General features: G+C 45.1%; 1 protein-coding gene across 4 annotated transcripts in view; it reads left to right on the top strand.

The window, feature by feature from the left end:
- SH3D19 (SH3 domain containing 19) overlaps nt 1-19,243 on the top strand; it is a 1,396,196-nt gene that overhangs the window by 1,362,965 nt on the left and 13,988 nt on the right. For all 4 annotated transcript variants that reach the window (XM_069631268.1, XM_069631267.1, XM_069631269.1 and 1 more), the window contains one exon: nt 10,571-10,671. In XM_069631268.1, the coding sequence (XP_069487369.1) occupies nt 10,571-10,671 (101 nt within the window). The remainder of the gene's footprint in view (nt 1-10,570; nt 10,672-19,243) is intronic.

The following is a 19,243-nucleotide window of genomic DNA, read 5'->3' as shown; positions in this document are numbered from 1 at the left end:
TACCCGGCACTGCGAGCAGGAACGAAGCTCCTGTCAGCTTTCCTGCACTTCCTGGAGGAGGCGGGGCCACAGCGGGCACGTGACTCATCACGTGACACAGGCCGCCCTCAAAAGACCGAGGCTGCCGCCCGAGCGCTGTGCTCCGGCTAATTGAAGGAGATTACTCACTCACTTGGATACCTTTACCCGCATCTACCCGGCACTGCGAGCAGGAACGAAGCTCCTGTCAGCTTTCCTGCGCTTCCTGGAGGAGGCGGGGCCACAGCGGGCACGTGACTCATCACGTGACACAGGCCGCCCTCAAAAGACCGAGGCTGCCGCCCGAGCGCTGTGCTCCGGCTAATTGAAGGAGATTACTCACTCACTTGGATACCTTTACCCGCATCTACCCGGCACTGCGAGCAGGAACGAAGCTCCTGTCGGCTTTCCTGCGCTTCCTGGAGGAGGCGGGGCCACAGCGGGCACGTGACTCATCACGTGACACAGGCCGCCCTCAAAAGACCGAGGCTGCCGCCCGAGCGCTGTGCTCCGGCTAATTGAAGGAGATTACTCACTCACTTGGATACCTTTACCCGCATCTACCCGGCACTGCGAGCAGGAACGAAGCTCCTGTCAGCTTTCCTGCGCTTCCTGGAGGAGGCGGGGCCACAGCGGGCACGTGACTCATCACGTGACACAGGCCGCCCTCAAAAGACCGAGGCTGCTGCCCGAGCGCTGTGCTCCGGCTAATTGAAGGAGATTACTCACTCACTTGGATACCTTTACCCGCATCTACCCGGCACTGCGAGCAGGAACGAAGCTCCTGTCAGCTTTCCTGCGCTTCCTGGAGGAGGCGGGGCCACAGCGGGCACGTGACTCATCACGTGACACAGGCCGCCCTCAAAAGACCGAGGCTACCACCCTTGCGGCGTTAAGCCCGGAGGGGTAAAGGACGTTGGCTGTTGTGCGGCTGTTTGGCGCTGGAGGCGCACAGGTCAAACGCTAGACTGACGGATAAACAACATCTGGGTAACCTTATCCAGAGTTGAGCTCGGAGATCGGCTGAACACCGTACACCGGACAAATCAGGTAAGCTAACCCTGCACCCTTAGCAAACACTCAATTCTATTTAGTAACGAACGCCAATCAATAGCGTACAACGTTGGATTTAAACATTTCACCATCTGGGCGGGGTGTTGCCGAGAGTTGTGGGAGGCCGGACACCTTACATCCCTAATCCCCCACAGCTCAGAGGACACTCTCAAACTAAGCTGAGCTAACCACACACCTGCAAAGTCTAGAGTATTCTTACCAAAAAGAGAATGGCTGACACACAAGGCCATATTGGAAAACTTAACGCAGACCCAGCAGCATCGTCCAAAATGTCGTCTGCTGGTCGCACACATGTGGAAAACCCGACACACCCACACACAAGATCACAGTTACGAAGATGGAACTCGCTGGCCACTTCAAGTAAATCCCCACCGCCTCAGTCGACCAAGCTCTATCGCAAATCTGAACGCAAGACAGACTGTGACGATGACTACACGGGGGAGACAAGCCGTCTATCACCAGCATCTGAGCCTGAAAATAGACAAGACCTAGACAAGACCTAGATAAAGACCTAGATCAAACACAAACAAGAGAAGATCTACCAAAAACTCCTGATGTTAGGATCAATAAACAGCGACACACCATAAATCTGCAGAATGCGGGCCACAATCGGATAGCAAGTTGCCCAGCTGTGATAGGTCTCTCTCCCTCTAACACAAAAGGAGTTCCAGAAAGTGACCCCTCAATCGTCCCCTCGAACAACGATATCTGCGACGCCGAGCTAGGCACAAATGGTTCTCCTAGCAATTCAACTCTACAAAGCGACAGGAGCCAGGGCGCGATCCACGATGAATGTAGCATTCTATCACAGGCTACTGAGATGGGAGCGTTAAAGGAAAGCCCACACATCAATAGACATGACTCCTCCATATCCACCCCGAGGAGCTCACTAACAAACGGAGAAGAGCATCTGTACCCAACACAAAAAACGGGACATACGGACGACTGGGTCGGTGCCTCAAAAGACGATGAGGTCTTCCACCAAGCACATCATGACATAATCGAGACCCTTCGCACCAATGAGCCAATCGCTACGGGATCCAACAGGAGGAACTCACTGGAGGTCGTTAACAAGATACTAAACGACATCACTCTAATAAATAAAGCACGAAGCGCCACAGCAAAAGACAAACTGGTCACTTTGAACAAAGAGCCCAGTGTCTCCGAGGCCATTGAAGACATTGTAGATGTAATGAAGGAGACCTTGGGAGCTCCGCCACTAACACAATGGAAAAACGCCTATGGGAAACGCAGGCGCATTGATCACAGCCTATCTCCTACCCTTCCATGTTCACAGAGAAAGGGTACCAAGATCTCTACACAAATTTTAATGAGACCATCAACGCCACCATCTAGACACGGAGGCCTCTCAGAAATGGCACAATCATCCACCCCTCTTCTGACATCTTCATCTGACTCTTCTTACTCAGAGTCTCAGCTCAACAAACCAAGCTGCCACAGTCCTCGAATACCCCAACCCCCACAAAAAAAACATGCAGAGTCCTCTACTGACATAGTCAGCTGCATTATGAAAGAAATACAACCGCTTGTAATGTCCTCTCTTGCAATATCTATAGCTCCGTTTTTAAAACTGTATGAGCAAGTAGATGGGAACCTCAGAGACCTGTCCACACTAGTTGCAATGATCAACTCAAAACTGGTAGGTCTGGACATGGAAACCACATTAACAAATCAAGCGCAACGAGACTCCAACAAAAGAATTGAGGCTCAATTGAACACTCTCCTGGACCAAAGGAAATCCAACGGATCGGAAAAAAAGGTACTGGCAGAAATCGCAAAAGAAGCACTCAACCTTTTAAAAACAAGGAAAACTCCAACGCAGTCTGCCAACGATGAACACTTTAGTATCCGTCTGGATTCTCAAGAGCTGACATGTACGAACAACAAAACAAGTCTACAGGCGTGCACCAACCTGGAGCCCAATTCGAATAAACAAATTCCTCCACTGCAACAATTCGAGAGCACAACAATCAAAAGCCAAGGGGCGACTAGCCCCCTGCCTCCACCAATAGATCTAACCAAAGATGACACCACACAGCAGACCTGTTTACACGACGATACCAGATCGGTGGAGACAAGTAATCCTGAAGTACACGATAACGCATCAAAAGCTATTCCATCTAACACGCACCCACAAGATCAACTAAACAAGCCTTGCTTTCAAACAATCTTAGATAAAACAAGATCGATATTAAATCCAGCCTCCCTCGATCCACAAACACCGACTACCTCAACTGACATCGAGAAATGTGCTAGATTACAAGATTGCCCCTCTGGGCACTTCGACACTGAAACTGAAAGAAATAAAGGAATCTTTGCGATCTTTAAGCAAAACACTAATCAGACCACGAGGACACAGCCAAACCAAATTAGAAAGGAACCTCAAATTAAAAAAACAAAAAATCAACGCACCAAGAACACTCGACGCAGAAACAACTCCAGAAAGTTCTTACGTAACATAAAAACAGTAAATGTAACTGTAAACCAGAACATAAAATCTGTGGATCTAACCCCGAACAAAAAGATCACAGAAAAGGAGGCAATAAGTGAGCATGCAAATCAAAAAAGCGAGGAATCTGACAAGGAAGCTGAACTATTGAATGAGTTGATAAATATGTCAACGTACGAGGACACTGACGAATTGGAGCCAATCGATCCTAAGACTCCAATTGGGTCACCTTCTAGTTCTAACGACCTTGAACGAGACACAGTAAACAGGATCACTGAACAAAAATCAGAACCCACATTGTTGCCCTCACATGTTTCCACGTTACAAGGAACCTGTACAATGATCCCCAAGAATGTAAACATTGAAAAAGCCTCACCGGTGGAGGCCAGTCCTATCTTCCTCACTCTGACGGAAAGACGGGAAAGGCTGCTCAAGAAAAACGAGGATAGAGACTGTCAAAAGACAAAAACTCTCAAAAGCCTGACAGAACCAGATCGCAAGAACGAAAATCGGGAGCCTTATGACGACGTTCGAAAGTTTGCACCAAACAAGTGCTATGGAAAAGGACCTTCGGCAACCAAAGCTCCCGCAACAAAACAAGTGCCTGGCATTTATAAAAGAATTATACCCCACCAAAATGAACAACTAGGTATTAAAACACCCATACTCATCTACAAAATAAAGATTGAAAGTCTAGAAAGTCAAGACGACGTGATCATGAATCGCAACAATGTTCTACGACTACTCCACTGCGTCCCGCGTCTGAGAACGATACAATCGTACGACATCAAAACAGTGGAATTCCCACGAGAAGGCCAAAACGACCTCGTTATATTACATCTGAAATCAAAAATTATAACTAATAGTATCTTGGAAGCTATGCCTGAGCTGTTGTCGCTCGGATTTGACATTCTGGAATTAACCGACGAAGATACCCACAAAAGTCACTCCAATAAAACTACAGAACCACAGCCAGTCTCATCCTTCTGGAAGAAAAGTAACGAAGTGAAGAGCCCTGAGAAAATGCAAGAGGCTGGCCAACACAACAGAAATCAGTGCACCAACAGTGTCTGCGGCCTGAGAAAAGTGGAACACGTCCAAAACGACTCGGTGGAACACATCCAAATCACAGTCGCTGGCACCAAAGCTCTCAACAAGAAAAATGGCACAGGGGGAACTAGAAAACAATGAACATGATTCATCGGACAAATGGGGGTGGCTCGCAAAGGCCCTGAACAAAACAACTCAAAGCTAACGCCAACTAGAAAACTCGCCCCTAACAATTAAGTTTGGATCCTGGAACACCAGAGGATTTGTGCACCTATTCCAAGAGAGTTGCTTCCCAGAGTTGGATGTCGTGTGCCTCCAAGAAACGTGGCTGGATAACTGCCCCATTGCTGGAGAATATGAGATCGCCTTTAATCCAGCCATCAAACAACTGACGGGTAGGCCCATGGCAGGCCTTATTACTATGATCAAAAAAAGATCTGGATATCAAATCTTCAACACTGAAAACGTGACTCCATATATTCAGGCAACGACAATTGCTCATAATTACGAAGAAAATAAGAAAATCTATATCCTGAACCTATACTGGAACCACAAGACTATAAGTGGTAATGGATATATAGATCAAGTTACAACTATAATAGATGATTGGCTCGAAACAGACGTTGGTGCTGATATTGTGATCTGTGGAGATTTGAATATGAATTGCCTAACAGCAAACAACGAATCGAATCCAAAAAATCCCAACAAAACACAACTCGCCAGCCAATGGGCGACAGAGATGGAGTTAAGAAATCTCATGCTGATGAACGGAAACTTAGCAGGTGACATACCAGCTCAACCTACCTGGTCTAGAGGCACCCAACGATCGACACTTGATTACTTTTACGTCAGCGAGAAAATACATCAGCATGCAACATCCCTCACGGTGCACCCTATGACTAATAGTGATCATGACTTAGTCATCCTGACATGCACCACAGATTATGGAGTCAAACCCACAACTTGGACATTCCCGGTAATGATCGAATCCAACAGGGTGAGACTGAAACTAAAGAAAACAGAGGTCAAAAACATACTAACCACATATGTAGACGATCAAAAGGAGACTGAATACATCCATCTCTTAGACGACTACAAAGAAAAACATCAAGGATCCAAAGCTCACGGCTTTGTTGCTAGACACAAATTTGATCTAGAGTTGAGAAAAAGAAAGAGAGAACTAAGAGCGCAAATAAGAAATCTATCGAAAACGAACTCCAAAAGCTACTTAACTGCAAAAAGAAACTGTAAACAAAAGTACAAAAATTTGTTACGATCACACAAAGCAGTTATGATGCAGAACGATTCAGAACAAATAATGCAAAAACTGCAAAATAAAAACTCCTCTGCTTTCTGGAAGATAATAAACAACGCAGGAGCCCCGCAAATGGCATTACTTACAAATGCAATTCCTGAAGCTGAATGGATACAACACTTCTCGAAGCTATATAGCAAAAGAACAACTGCAGCAGAGACACCACCACCTACTTTAGAAAAATGGAAGCTAGAATTCGACAAAAAAAACATTGAGGAAATAATAAAAAGAGCCAGCTTCTCTAGAGCCCCAGGCCCGGATGGTCTAACAAACCACACAATCAAAGAAAACCCAGAGCTGTGGGCAGAGCTATGCCACATGATGTTCAAAAGAATAGCAGCTAAATGCAAGAGTCCGGACTCATGGAAATGCGCAATAATCATTCCTATTTTCAAGAAAGGGAATCGATCTGATCCAACAAACTACTGACCCATTGCGCTGCTAGATGTGTTAGGCAAAGTGTACGCGACTCTTTTCCAACAACAACTTGTAAAATGGGCAGCTGACTCAAACAAAACATCTGGACCCACGTCAGACCGGCTTTGTCAAGGGTGTAGGCTGCTCCCTGAATCTTCTCTTAATCAACCTCCTTAAAATGGAAGCAATAAGAACAAGAACCCAAGTGCATCTCGCACTGATAGACTTCTCACATGCCTTCGACAGTATAGATAGAGAACTACTATGGGAGAAAATGAAGAAGTGGGAATGTCCAAAAGATCTGATAGCGGCCATCAAAGAGCTACACACTGGCACAAGCATCAAAATCCGTCTGGACCAAAAGGGCACCCTGTCCAAAGCGATAAACACCTATAGCGGGGTCAAACAGGGTTGCCCACTGGCTGCTATAATATTCAACCTATTCTTATCGGACATTGGAGATGCAATTGACAGCGTACGCTCCTTCTCTCCAAAAATACACGGAGCCCCGTTAAGCTGGATGCTTTATGCCGACGACCTAATATTGCTAGACGTAACACCCATAGGCCTACAGCGAAAGATCGACGCAGTAGACCTATACGTGAGAGCTAATGGCTTACAAATCAATAAAAAAAAGTGTGAGGTGTTAACATTGCAAAACTTGAAAACAACAAAGCACAAAAAACCTAAATGGCATTTGGGAAAAGAGTGGCTAAATAACACAACAAACACAAGATACCTAGGCATGCAAATTAATTCGAGCCTGAACGACAGTCAATGGGAACAGATAGCCAAATCCAAATGTCGGCAATTTGCATGCCAAGCTAGCGTTTTACACAAGAAATACGGAAAATTTTCAATAAAACCAGTAAGGAACTTTTACTCCCAAAAGGTAGTGCCGGCCCTGATTTTTGGTGCTGAAAATGCCCTCGGATGCTCCGCGGATGTCTGGTCTACCTTAGAAAACATCTTCTGGGTAAGAGTTCTGCAACTACCAAAGGGTACATCAACTGCTTGTATCAGATACGAGCTAAACCTAACATCAATTAATGCACAAGTCAGTTGGAATCTGCTGAGCCTCTTTAGAAAGATAACCATGAAGAAAGTGGCCTTACAATTCGAAATATTACAAAATCCCAGCAAAGGAAATCCCAACTGTCTGCTATCAATGTGGTACAAACGCTGCGAGGAAATTATGGCTTTTTACGACATCAACCTAGAAATCCTACACGACAATCCGAACGCTGCAAAAACTAAGGTCTGGCGATTAGATTGGATCGTGACTGGGAACCTAAGATCAGCCAACAACTTAATGAAGGAGGTGCCGAGTGAAGCAAGAAATCTAAACAACCTACAGCCTTACATCGATCTGTCCCCAGACAACGGCAGCAGAGCCTTGTTTCTACATTTCAGACTAAATGCATTTAAAACAAGAGAGTTGACTAGAGAGCAACGTAAAACAGAAGAACCCAATGCAGCTTGCAGATTCTGCAACAAGAAGGAAGAAACTCTAAAACATTTAACACTCGAATGCAAAAGCCTACACCGGGAGAGAATATCGACATTAGGGCCTCAATTAATGAAATTTCAAACGCCAAGTGCGGACGATTGGTGGCAAGCTCTGTTCGACAGTCGGGAAAAACACCTGCATTATGCGTTAATTCGCTTTTTGAGCCTGTTGAAAAAACTACTGATATAACACCCAAAACAAGGACAAAATTGTGAGAGTGAACCAAAGGCGAAGGATCGGAAGCGATTTACAAACTCATGACGCTAAGGTGCCAACAGATGAGAGATACCCGAACACTCAAGGAGAGAAGAATGAACAAACTGTAGTGAAACATTCATCTCCTTTCTCTTTTTAAAGGCATTTTATGCCAATAAAAATAAAAAAATAAAAAATAAAATAAAAAAGTCAGATAAGCTCCAATGGGGCGCAAAAATAGAATCCAAAAAAATCCCGTAAAGTGGAAAATATATGGTGTGAACCAAACGTTAGGTTACATATAGAAAAGAACACATGGGGCAGGCAGCAAAGCGGGCCGTGTGATAGTTTCTCCTGTGTTCCAAATCTTTTGTCAGTAGATGCAGGAGACCTGGGTTTGCCAAAGAACACGTCACGTAAACAGATGACTTAAAACACTTAATTACGTGTCCCCGTTTCTATAGATGAAATGGTTAAAACTTTCCAATTTGCTTCCAACAGTTTCCCCGAGCATCGATTGCTGCAGGCTTCTAAGTTGCAAGTTGTATTTTTAAACGCAAACTCAGTGCGGGAGAGGCGACAAAGGGCAAATCAGCAATCCATAATCTCCCGTCCAGGGGCTAGCATCTTTTGATAGTCGCCCAGCACTGCACGGCCCGGTGCATGCAATCAGACCCACAGCCGCGAGCTGCTCGGCCCCGTTCACAGGAGCTGCAGGAGTTTCTGGGTGGCATTAAGAAGTCGGGTTGCTGTCTGGCTTTTCATTCATTTTTATTTTGAATATTTATTTGACACGAGTGCCACCCATGTTCATTGGAGTTCTGTACAGTACAACGTTAATAATAAACAAATAAAGGAATTGAAGTAAACAGCAGCAAGATGGCAATCAAGAACAAATAGTAAATGCAATACAAAAAAGAAAAGATGAAGATACTAAAGGCTTTTTCCCTCACAGGGTACACAAATAAATGCAAATCCACCTAAATACTGGAAGGGTGTTCCAGCAAGCTAAAGCTCCGCAATGAACAGCTCTATTTATGATTGCATCCAACAACAGTTAGGCATCCCTGTTTGTTCCTGTAGCTTCAGAGTTGGAGCACCAGAAATAAAGTGTAGATGCCAAGTAGTTGGGCCAATACATGCATGGCTTCCTGCATCTGGCAGGCTAGTTTCAACTGGAACTGGCACCAAGTAGAAGCCAATAAAGATGTTTTGCAGGTAGGAACAATGCTATCAATCTTTCTTGCCACCAGCTTTTGAGACGATGCAGGACAGGCCTCGGATAGAATTCTCACTTCACATACAAGCGGAACAAGAATAAGTACTTAAATAAGTGAGTGAAAGCAGGAAGAGAAAATAAATGTTTTGATTTTACGGTGTCAAAGATGGTAGTTTGCTAATTTTCCCCCAGCGTTATTGAAGCCAGAGTTTTTGCAGCTATATGCAGGAAGAAAATGTAATTTATTTAACCAATGTAGAATAGTCACCTGTGAGGATTAGGATGTGAAAGACAAAGTAACTTTTCTTCTGGTGTGCTCAATTTAGAGTGATTCGATGACATTCAACATTCAATGCTTTGTTGACAGGTCTTGAGGTGTGAGTGGCGTTTTAGATGGGCAGCACTTTCAGCTGTAATTGGATGATATCATGGCATTTGTGGACCAGGGCCCCCATGATGCCCACCAGATCTCCCAGAATCTGTATGTTAAAATTAAACAGCATGGTGTTGACACCAGTGGCATACCAAAGGGCATGGGCAAAGTGTCAGATGACGTTGATCCAGACCTGACTAGTTTGGAACAATTTGTCAGAAGCAATATGAACTCCCTTGGCGTACCCGATTCTTGAGTGTGGAGCCCTTGTGAGGTGACTGGATTGCTCGGGTTCTAGCTCTCTGTTCAGGTCCCGCTATTCCCCCTGACCCCACCCCCACACACCTTTTGGTTTTGTGTCAGATTTCTGTGCCCCTTTGAAGGGAGTCGAGCATGCTGGTGAGGCCGGCTCTCAGGATCACTGCTCTCACTTGATTCCCTTATGTGCCCAGGAGCAGTTAAGGTGGCAATGTGACAGGCCCCTGCCTCTTGTATGTGGCTTGGTGGCGCTAGCCAGGGAATTATCCCCACACCACCAAGGGCCAGCACCACCTGCTTTGAGACAGCCCCCAACTCCTTGGTGACCCCACAAGCAGGATCATGCAGAGAACTTCATAGTCCATTATTGGCTTTGTGTCAGGCATCATAAAAAGATTTTTTGTACTCTAATGTGGCTAATTCGTTTTTTGCTATGTGTTGTTGCTTTTAAAATACACTGTTTCACTGCTTTTGCAGCGCCTTTATATGAAAGGCTCTCAAAACAGGACACTTGTCTACATTGTGTGGCAACAAGGAGACGCTTCAGTGTCTGAGTTATGTTATTGAAGCTTTTTCATGGTAGAGCTATCTCTGCTTGCGTATGCAAGTTTGCCTTTCAAACATTAATTTAGTTTGTTTTGAATTGTTTCTGTGTTGCTTGCATTCAACAGATGCATCAAGGTCATCGTCACAGCCTCAGGGACAGAAAAAATCAAGGGCCAAGGCCTTGTATGACTTCTCCGGGGAGAATGAGGATGAACTCTCTTTTAAGGTATTCATCAATTATATCTAATTGTACTGTGTGTACAAAATGTTTAAATCTCTGACAAGAGGATCCTATATCAAGTTATAAGTAGGAAGAGGAATCTCTGACTTGAGCAAATATTTTTGTTTTTTTAGTTTCCTTTTTATTTTGCTGTTTTATTGGTTATTTAAATGTACTTAACTCCCAGTGCTTGTTCAGTGCGACAAACTGCCATGAAGTAAAACAGAGGGCAGATGGCTCTGACCAAGCATTAAAGAAGGATTCGCCTTTTTTCAGTCAGGTGAAGGCCCCTTTCTCATTGCAATTGTTGTATAGTTTCTTCTGAGGCACATACACCTTTAATCAAGATGGTGTGTTTATGGTCTTACCCAGGATAATGGCGTGTTTGTGTCTTCTTCACGCTGAAATGCTATGGCCAACAGACAGAATAACCCTATTCGCTTTCATTTACTTACTGCAGTTCAAGTTTGTGGTCTGATGTGTTTGTTTCAAATTTGTGTTTGCTCACAGCACTTGTTGATTTCAGAGGGGTCATTGACTTCTCATGGAGACAACTCTTTGTAAGTGGTTACTATTGAGCATTTGGGATTGGGATCTCTTTCAATGTTTTCATTCGTAATTTGGAAATATTGTGCCTTTTTCCGTAAATGTCTATTATCCTTAGAGCGATCAGACATTTTGGGAAAGGTGGCCTGTCATCTTTTAGAACAAAATCAGGCCTTTTCCAAACAATGGTGTACTTTTACTATGAATGCAATGTCTGATGCCTCAGTTGATTTGGAGTTACTTTTGAACAATGAAGCTCGTGCCAAAATGAAAGTTCAGCAACACGATTGGATTCTGACCCAAAATAAATGCCTCAACTACAAAGATTTTGATCGAGCGCTATTTGGGCACAAGCAATGTAGAACAATGTCTGACTATTTGGCCAAATTTCCTTGCTCAAAGACTCGTCAGAAGTTTCTCCGTTTTCGGTTGAACCTTTGGCCGACATTAGATGTTCAGGCACGAAGAAATCAAATTATGCAATCAGAAAATGTATGTCATTTTTGTAAGGTTATTGACAAAAGAGAAACGCTGGAGCATTGTTTAGTGTTTTGTACAAACTTAGCCACTATTCGCCAAAAATGCTTTGGAAATTTCTTTGAAGATCAAAATGCACATATTAATAAGAACCTATGGCATTGTATCTTTTCAGCAACTGCCCCAAGGACCAAAATGGCAATTGTGCGATTTTTGGATGAAATATTTAGTGTACACCCATAGTTAGTGTGACTGTGAGGCACTAAATTCTGAATTTTAAACTGTAGTGAATGAACAAACTGTAAATCTTTTATGAATTGTAGTGTTTTGATATTGTGATATTTTTTGATATTTGAAAGGTTGATTTTATTAACCATAAAAAATAAAAAATAAAAATAAAAAATTGAGCATTTCAAGAAAGAACTGCTCATCCTGGGGTAATGAGCTGCCTCACCTCCTCATTAGGTCTTTATGAAGGCTGGGCTTAGTTTAATACCATGTATGGTGACTAAGTTCCCTGTTTACAACGTGATCTATACTTAATTTGAATGCTGCATTCCACTATAACATGATTATGATATTTCAGTGAATCCAGCAAAATAGTGCAGCCGTCTCGGTTCAAACTTAGTTGATAATGATATACAAATACATGCAGATTTCAGCGTTTTCTAAGGCCGGTAATAATGGTATGTTTGTTCTGTTAATTACTTTTAAAAAAGCGCACGCTTGCCGAAGCATCTTGGCACTGAAGTAATCCGGAGGGATTTAAAGACCAGCTAACAAAAAGAATAAAGATATCAGTACAGATACGTTTTTAACAATTGCCAGAAAGCAAGAAGATTTGTTTTGTAGCTCTAAGTGGGGCAGGCAGAGAGTTCCACAATTTGGTGGCCGGGCAGAGAGGATCACTCCCAAATTCTTTACCTGGGAAACCGGAGAGGTACATGACCGAAGCTCCGTAGGCCAAAAAGCTGGGGGCCAGGTCAGAGTGAACAAAGGATCAATCGCCCGTGGGCTGTGTGGGGGGGTAAACCACCAGGACCTCAGTCTTGTCCCCATTTAATTTCAGCCAGTTACTGCCCATCCACTCACTCACGGCCAACAGGCAGCTCCTAAGCTGAGACGCGATGCCCGGCTGAGTAGAATCCAGCCGGACGATGATTTGCGTGTCATCAGCATAGGAGTAACACCTGAAGCCGAAGGAGCAGATGAGCAGAATCAGAGGCCGGATATAGATGTTAAAAAGGGCCGGGGACAAGGCCGAGCCCTGGGGCTCCTCGCACAGCAGAACCACGGCAGCAGAGATAAAGGAAGCCAATGTCTGTGAGTACGGTCGGCTAAGGAGGCAAACCAGACCAGGACCTGGCCAGAAATGCCAGCCCCCCCTAGCCGGTCCAGTAGTACCTGAAGGTCCACCATATCAAACACAGCCAATAGGTCTAACAAAATAAGGGCACCTGTTCCACCTCCATCAGCCAACAAGTGAAGATCATCATACACCGATATTAGTAAACTTTCCGTCCCTCGGCCCGGTCGAAACCCTGACTGGAAAGGAACGAGGAAAGTAGAGTGTTCCAAAAAGGAAGTAAGCAAGGGGGAAACAAGGGACTCCATCAATTTCATAAAGAAGGGGAGTAAGGAAATAGGCTGAAAATTCTCCAGAGAGGAAGGATCTAACAAAGGCTTTTTCAGGAGTGGAATAACAGCTTGTTTAAGCTCAGATGAAATAGCTCCCCTTTGACAAGAGTCGTTAACCGCTTCTGTTACCCAAGATGAAACATGGGGAGAAATGTCCTTCAAGATTCTCAAATGAATCGCGTCCGAAGGTGAGGCAGATTTCAGTTTGCCAATCGTAAGCTCAACCTCCTGTACTGTGAAAGTAGGGAACACTGACCAAGTATGATCTGAAACAGGAAGAGATGGCTGCTGCACCAAGACAGCAGAAGAAGAACACATCTGTTCTCGAATCAGATTGACTTTATTAACAAAGAAAGCTGCTAGATCATCACAAAAGGCTTGCAAATGAACGACCTGAGAGGCAGTGTCCGAGGGAGAAGAAAGTGGACCAACATCCGCAAATAGTTCCCGAGGTTGGTTAAGAGCCTTTTTAACCCTACAGGTGTAAAAAGCACTTTTTGCCATCTGAATGGCAAGATGGTAAGTGCTGCAAGCCAGAGTAAAAACGGACTTAGCACTGGCGGAGTAAGTTCTCTGCCACTTCCGCTCTGCCTGTCGTTTATTAGCCCGCAGGATCTTAAGTTCATCTGTGAGCCAAGGCTGAGATGGGCGTCCTCTCAATTTTCAGAGGGTAAGTGGAGTTAAAGTATCAGCCACATCAGTAAAAATGTTTGTTAGGATAGTAAAATGTATTGCATCTGCAACACGGCATTGTGCCTGAATATTAGAAATGATATCCACATTAGAGGTTTTTAACCAGTTTCAAAAATGTTATTTGGCTTCTCCCACAAGCCGCCCAGATTGAGACTGGATAAGGAAAGGCACAACTAAATGGTCGGACCATAAAATAGGGAAAGTGGGTGTGGGGGGGAACCGTAGCTAAAGGAATCCTGGCAAAGATTAAAATCAGCATATTACCAGGAGAATAAGTTGGGGCAGACACCAGCTGGGTCAGACCCACATCATTCATGTAGTCAAAAAATTGCTTCTCTACCTTGGTAGTGGGACAGTTAAAATGTAAATTTAAATCCCCTACAATGGCCAAGTGAGGATATCTAAGTACAAATAGTTTGGAGGCAGTTTAGATGCAGATCCCAGTTTAGAGGCTGCAACCTTTCGGAACTCCCCACTTCACTGCAGGCTGCATTTAAACATCTTTCTACACAGGAACTCATATAAGCACAGCAGTGGTGTGACCATTTGCCTGCCCAACACTATACACCTGCACCTTAGTCACTTATTAAACATTTCCAGATTAAAGCATTGTGGTTTTCTATCCAATCTTGGCATCCAACCCATCCCTTGGACATCGGGACTTGGTTTTTTGGACCACCCACCCCTCCATATTCTCACCTCTCGCTCCAGGTACTTTTAACACCTTGGCTAAAGGCATTTTTGCGCAGTGATCACCACAATTGTTAAATACAGACAAACGTTCATAAGACTTGGCTCATGTGTGTGTGTACCTTGTTGAATGCACCGTTGTACCTTTACTAAACGTATATTCTTTCATGCCGAGAGTGTGTGCTTTGATTAGTTTATGCAATTTCACATTATTACAGTCTGTCATTTCATTAAACTGTGATTCTAATTAATTCTATTCTCCCACAGATTCCTCTTCCTGATATCCTCCAGCACAAGTTGTTCATGGAAACTTTCAGCAGGGGGCATAGCGTAGCTCGGTGCCGATTAGTTCCAACAGCCTGCTTCCATGGCCCTGGAGTTGATGTGGCCCTATATATGGAGCACACTACACTCCATGACCTTGGTTCCTTTTTCTGTGTGCTCAGCATGCTGATTTCTCGAACACCCATTAATACTTTCGGCCGCACTATCGTGCAGCTACTAAGCCTTCGGGGATTTAATTGCTTTAGGGACTGCAACACTAAAATGTCCCTCCCCGATCCACATAACTTGTGTCGTGTCTCAGGGTGGAACACTGTTAAGCAATGCCAGTCCTGTCAGCATATAAATCCTAAGGTCATAGGACAGGCTGCTAAATTGGCGCTGGGCCACTCCCTCTAAGTCCACAGCCTCATCTCAGCAGAGGTCCTCCCCCAAAGTCCCAGCCTGATTTGAGAAGCTGTCCTCCGAGTTGGATACAGACGGCCTGACTCCTGAAAAGGAGCAGAGGAAAAAGTCAATCGCTAAAAAGAGGTCCAATTTCTGCAGCATATCTCACCAATTCTCTTCTAATTCGTGCAAAAAGAAGAGGAAGCGCTGATTGAGGAAGGGTGTGAGAGAGTCCTCTTCCAACTCCCACAGCGGCAAGTCTTACTTTCCTTCTAAGTATGCTTCGAGGGACAAGTGGGATGATTTCAAGAAGCAGATGTTGGACATTTTTGCTAAGAACTTGATGGGTGTGGCTTTGGCCTCAGAATCAACTTCGTCAGCCCACTGCACCTTTTCAGGAAGGTGGAGGTGACCAGGAGGGGTACAGTCTCACTCACTATCCAGTTAATCAATTACCAACTCAGTTGGGGACTGCTTGTCCGTTTCGAGACCCAGCGCCGATTGCGGTCAGCGCTTTGGACCGGTAGAGACCACACTATCGAAGACTATGTCCCCATAACTCAATATTTCCAGACCATGTAAGATAACGAGGGTGACCTCGTTTCCACGGATGGGAGCCCCTCTTGGATCTGGAACTTCTGACCGTGCCCGATTTCATGGGTGCTGCGGCAGACATCCTCAACTTGGTGACCGATTTGCAAGAGGCCAGTGGCTTAGTTTGTCAGATTTAGGACTGCAAGAGCCATTTCCTTAAGGGCACCCTAATGCACTTTACTGCCAGACAATAGAGAAGGTTGTGGAGGCCTTAGACCTCGCATCACCATCAAAGCTGCTCGTCCAATAAGAATTGACAGATATTCTATATAGTGTTGATGTTCAGTGCAGCAATAGCAGACCCAATCATGATGTTGTAGAAGGCTCCTTGTGCCACCCCTGCGGTTGACCAGGAACTGAAAAGAAATTCAAACCAGCACTCGGGATCGGGTTTTCCTATTAAGGAACCCTACAACAATGAGCTTGGTGGTGCAGGCATCAACGGCTAATGTGAAGTAGTCTTCTTTTCCATTTCTGCCTCCCGATAGAGACAGGAAAAAAGTGGATGCTCTAAGGAAGGTTTTTCCTTCTGGGAGCATGGCCCTGAAGTCATTCATTGCCTCCTGTTTGCTCGCCAAGTATACACATATTTTGCGATTTGTTATTGCAAAGCTACTGCGCATCTGGCAAATTAGGAGATCTGGAATGGATTCCTTGACACAATGTTGGATGGTAAAAAGGCAGCGTGATAGTCACTGTACGCTGTGCAAGATGCAGCAGACTGTTGGCATTGGTGTGCAGTAGATTTTCATGCTGTCAGGATTTGCCCAATATGTGCAGCCCACATTGTTCGATATGCTGTTGGAGTAAACAAATTTGGTTGCAAATACTCCCGCAAAAAAATGTAAGGATTCTAAACTGACTGCCAAATCTCTTAAGTTAGCAGTCCAGCATGCTGCTCCCTCAAATGCTGCTTTTTCATCAGGCATTAGGGGCTGAGGCATAATTTGTCTCTACTAAGTCTGTCCATAGAAGGCACAACTGTCTCAGCAGAGGTAGTGGAGCTCAGAAAAGCAAGCCCTCAACAGCTTCAGTGCCTTCAGCACCTGTGTCATCCAAGCCCCTCTGAGGCCATGTCCTGCATTGTTGGACCGTTGGAGGGTCTTCGCTCCATGTTTGTTGTTGAGATGGATTTCCAAAATCAGCCTTGGAGGGAGGCTTCCGGGAGGCCATTCTGTTATGGTGAACAAGGAAGGCATTCAGAGTTTAGCCAGACCCAATCAAGGTAGGTAGCAGAGCGGCAAGGCTTAGGTCTCAGGAAGGTTGTGAGAGTGGTCTAGGGCTACAAAGAGTACACACACGGCAACACCAATAATTCTAGTTAGACAGGCGAGTAGAAAACATACAATAGTTTATTGGGCCTTTAAAATACACACTTCTAGTCAAATATTGTCGCACTAACACTGTCAAACAGATATGTACATTAAACACTACTAAGTACTCAGATGAATTACAAATAGAAAGAACACTTCACAATAATGTTATGTTATTGTGACTTATACCGTGCATCAAAGCCACTTTTTGTGGTCTACAGGTGCCCTGGCGGATCTGAATAGGAATCACAGAACAGCTCCCCTAGCTCTTTTGAAAGTCTTATCCTAAAATGTTTTGGTGCCTTGTGCCAAAAAGTCACCAGTTCCAAAGTAGATAAGGTAGGTTTGTTAAGAGATTGGTGATGCCAGTGGTTAGGATTAATAAGAGCCAACAAGATAAAGTTCAGGCCCAGAGGTCACTTCCAAACGTGGCATTTAGTTACAGTTGGCCGTGGTGCTTCGGGAATCTGTTCCAGAACGCTTCAAGTAGAATACTCAAACGAAGAAAGATGAAGACTTCTGCGGGGCAGACCACCTCAGGACACCGCCAGGAATCGAAGGAGAGTTGCAACGGGATTCACCACAGTCAGGTAGTGACAGGCAATCTTCAATGGACGAACAAATGAGAAGGCCCAGCAGAGCTTCCAATCATGCAAGGAGGCTGAACATGCAGGAGCAGTTGTCTTGTTAGACAAGTTTGAGATCCTCCAAGTTCCAAGGATGCACTCAGAATGGGGACAGCTGGAGCGAGGTAGCCCAGGAGAGAGCTGGTCAGTCAAGCGGTTGGTCCAGGGACACTTCAGAAGGCACGGATCCTCCAGCAGGGGTCGAGACTGGTTATTCCCATCGGTCCAGGGGACCTATCAACGAGGGCCTCCTTGAGATCAGGACAGAGAAGCAGCAGGGCATCACTGGGACAGCACTGGAGTCAATGCTGGTCATCTTCAGAGGTTGTCGTCAGCGGGCTGCTCTTATTCTTTGCATAGGCCTTGACTCCAACAATGATCTCTCGAATGGCTGCAGGACCCCTCCTTTTATCCAAAATTTGGGATGGGAGCATGCCGAAGGCCATCAGTGGTAAGGATCTTCACCATTCAAACAGGCAGTGTCTGTCCAATCATGGATAGCTACTGGCCACAGCATCTGTCCTGCAACAGACATTCAGGCATTCGAATGTGTACTGGGACCAGACAACCCATCCCCCACACCCGCTCGCACTTAAACACTCCTTGCCGTAAAGCAGCAGCTGTCCCAGGGAAACGAAATTCCATATATGGCATTTTCTGACCTGAGAAGGAAGGAAGAAGGCCAAAGAACAAGATGGTTAAAGGACAAGCAAAAAGGTCATGGCAAGGCAATCCTAGGGTGCTAGCCACCTTAGTAGCCATTTGCGGCAAATACAAAAGTGTACAGGTAAAATCATCGAAACCTGGTAGGAAAATAACTGCTGCCACTAGCTCCTCCTAAGCACATTGTATAAGTAACCAAAAATCTATTACAAAAAAGGTTATGAGGATAAAAAATACCCTAACCACACTTCACTTGAAGTTGTGTGCAATTGCAACGATACACGAATTTCACAAAGAGAGACATAGGGCCTCATTACAAGTGTGCCGATCTGGAAACAACGGTGCCAGTAAGCCTACCGACACCGTTGTTTCTGGACCGGCACACTATGGGTTTGCCTGCCCGAGCCGATGTGCCCGTCAGGGCTGACCCTGCTGGGCACAGCGGCCATGGTAGGCAAGCCGCCACGGAAGTACCAGGACCGTTCACGATGGTACCAGTGCTTCCGTGGTCCCCATTCCCATAGAGTCCAAGAGGACTCTATGGGAATGGAAACTTACAAATTACCAGCGCCTGACTTCCCAGACCGCCGAGGTTGTAATCCCCTGGAGTTGCCGGGAAGTCAGGCGCTGGTAATTCTTTTCAGGTCTGGCGGCAACCCGCCGGTATCA

The sequence above is a fragment of the Ambystoma mexicanum genome, chromosome 6q (assembly GCF_040938575.1).
Source record: "Ambystoma mexicanum isolate Mex_15411 chromosome 6q, UKY_AmexF1_1, whole genome shotgun sequence".
NCBI lineage: Eukaryota > Metazoa > Chordata > Amphibia > Caudata > Ambystomatidae > Ambystoma > Ambystoma mexicanum.
This window is presented reverse-complemented; position numbering and strand designations above follow the sequence as displayed.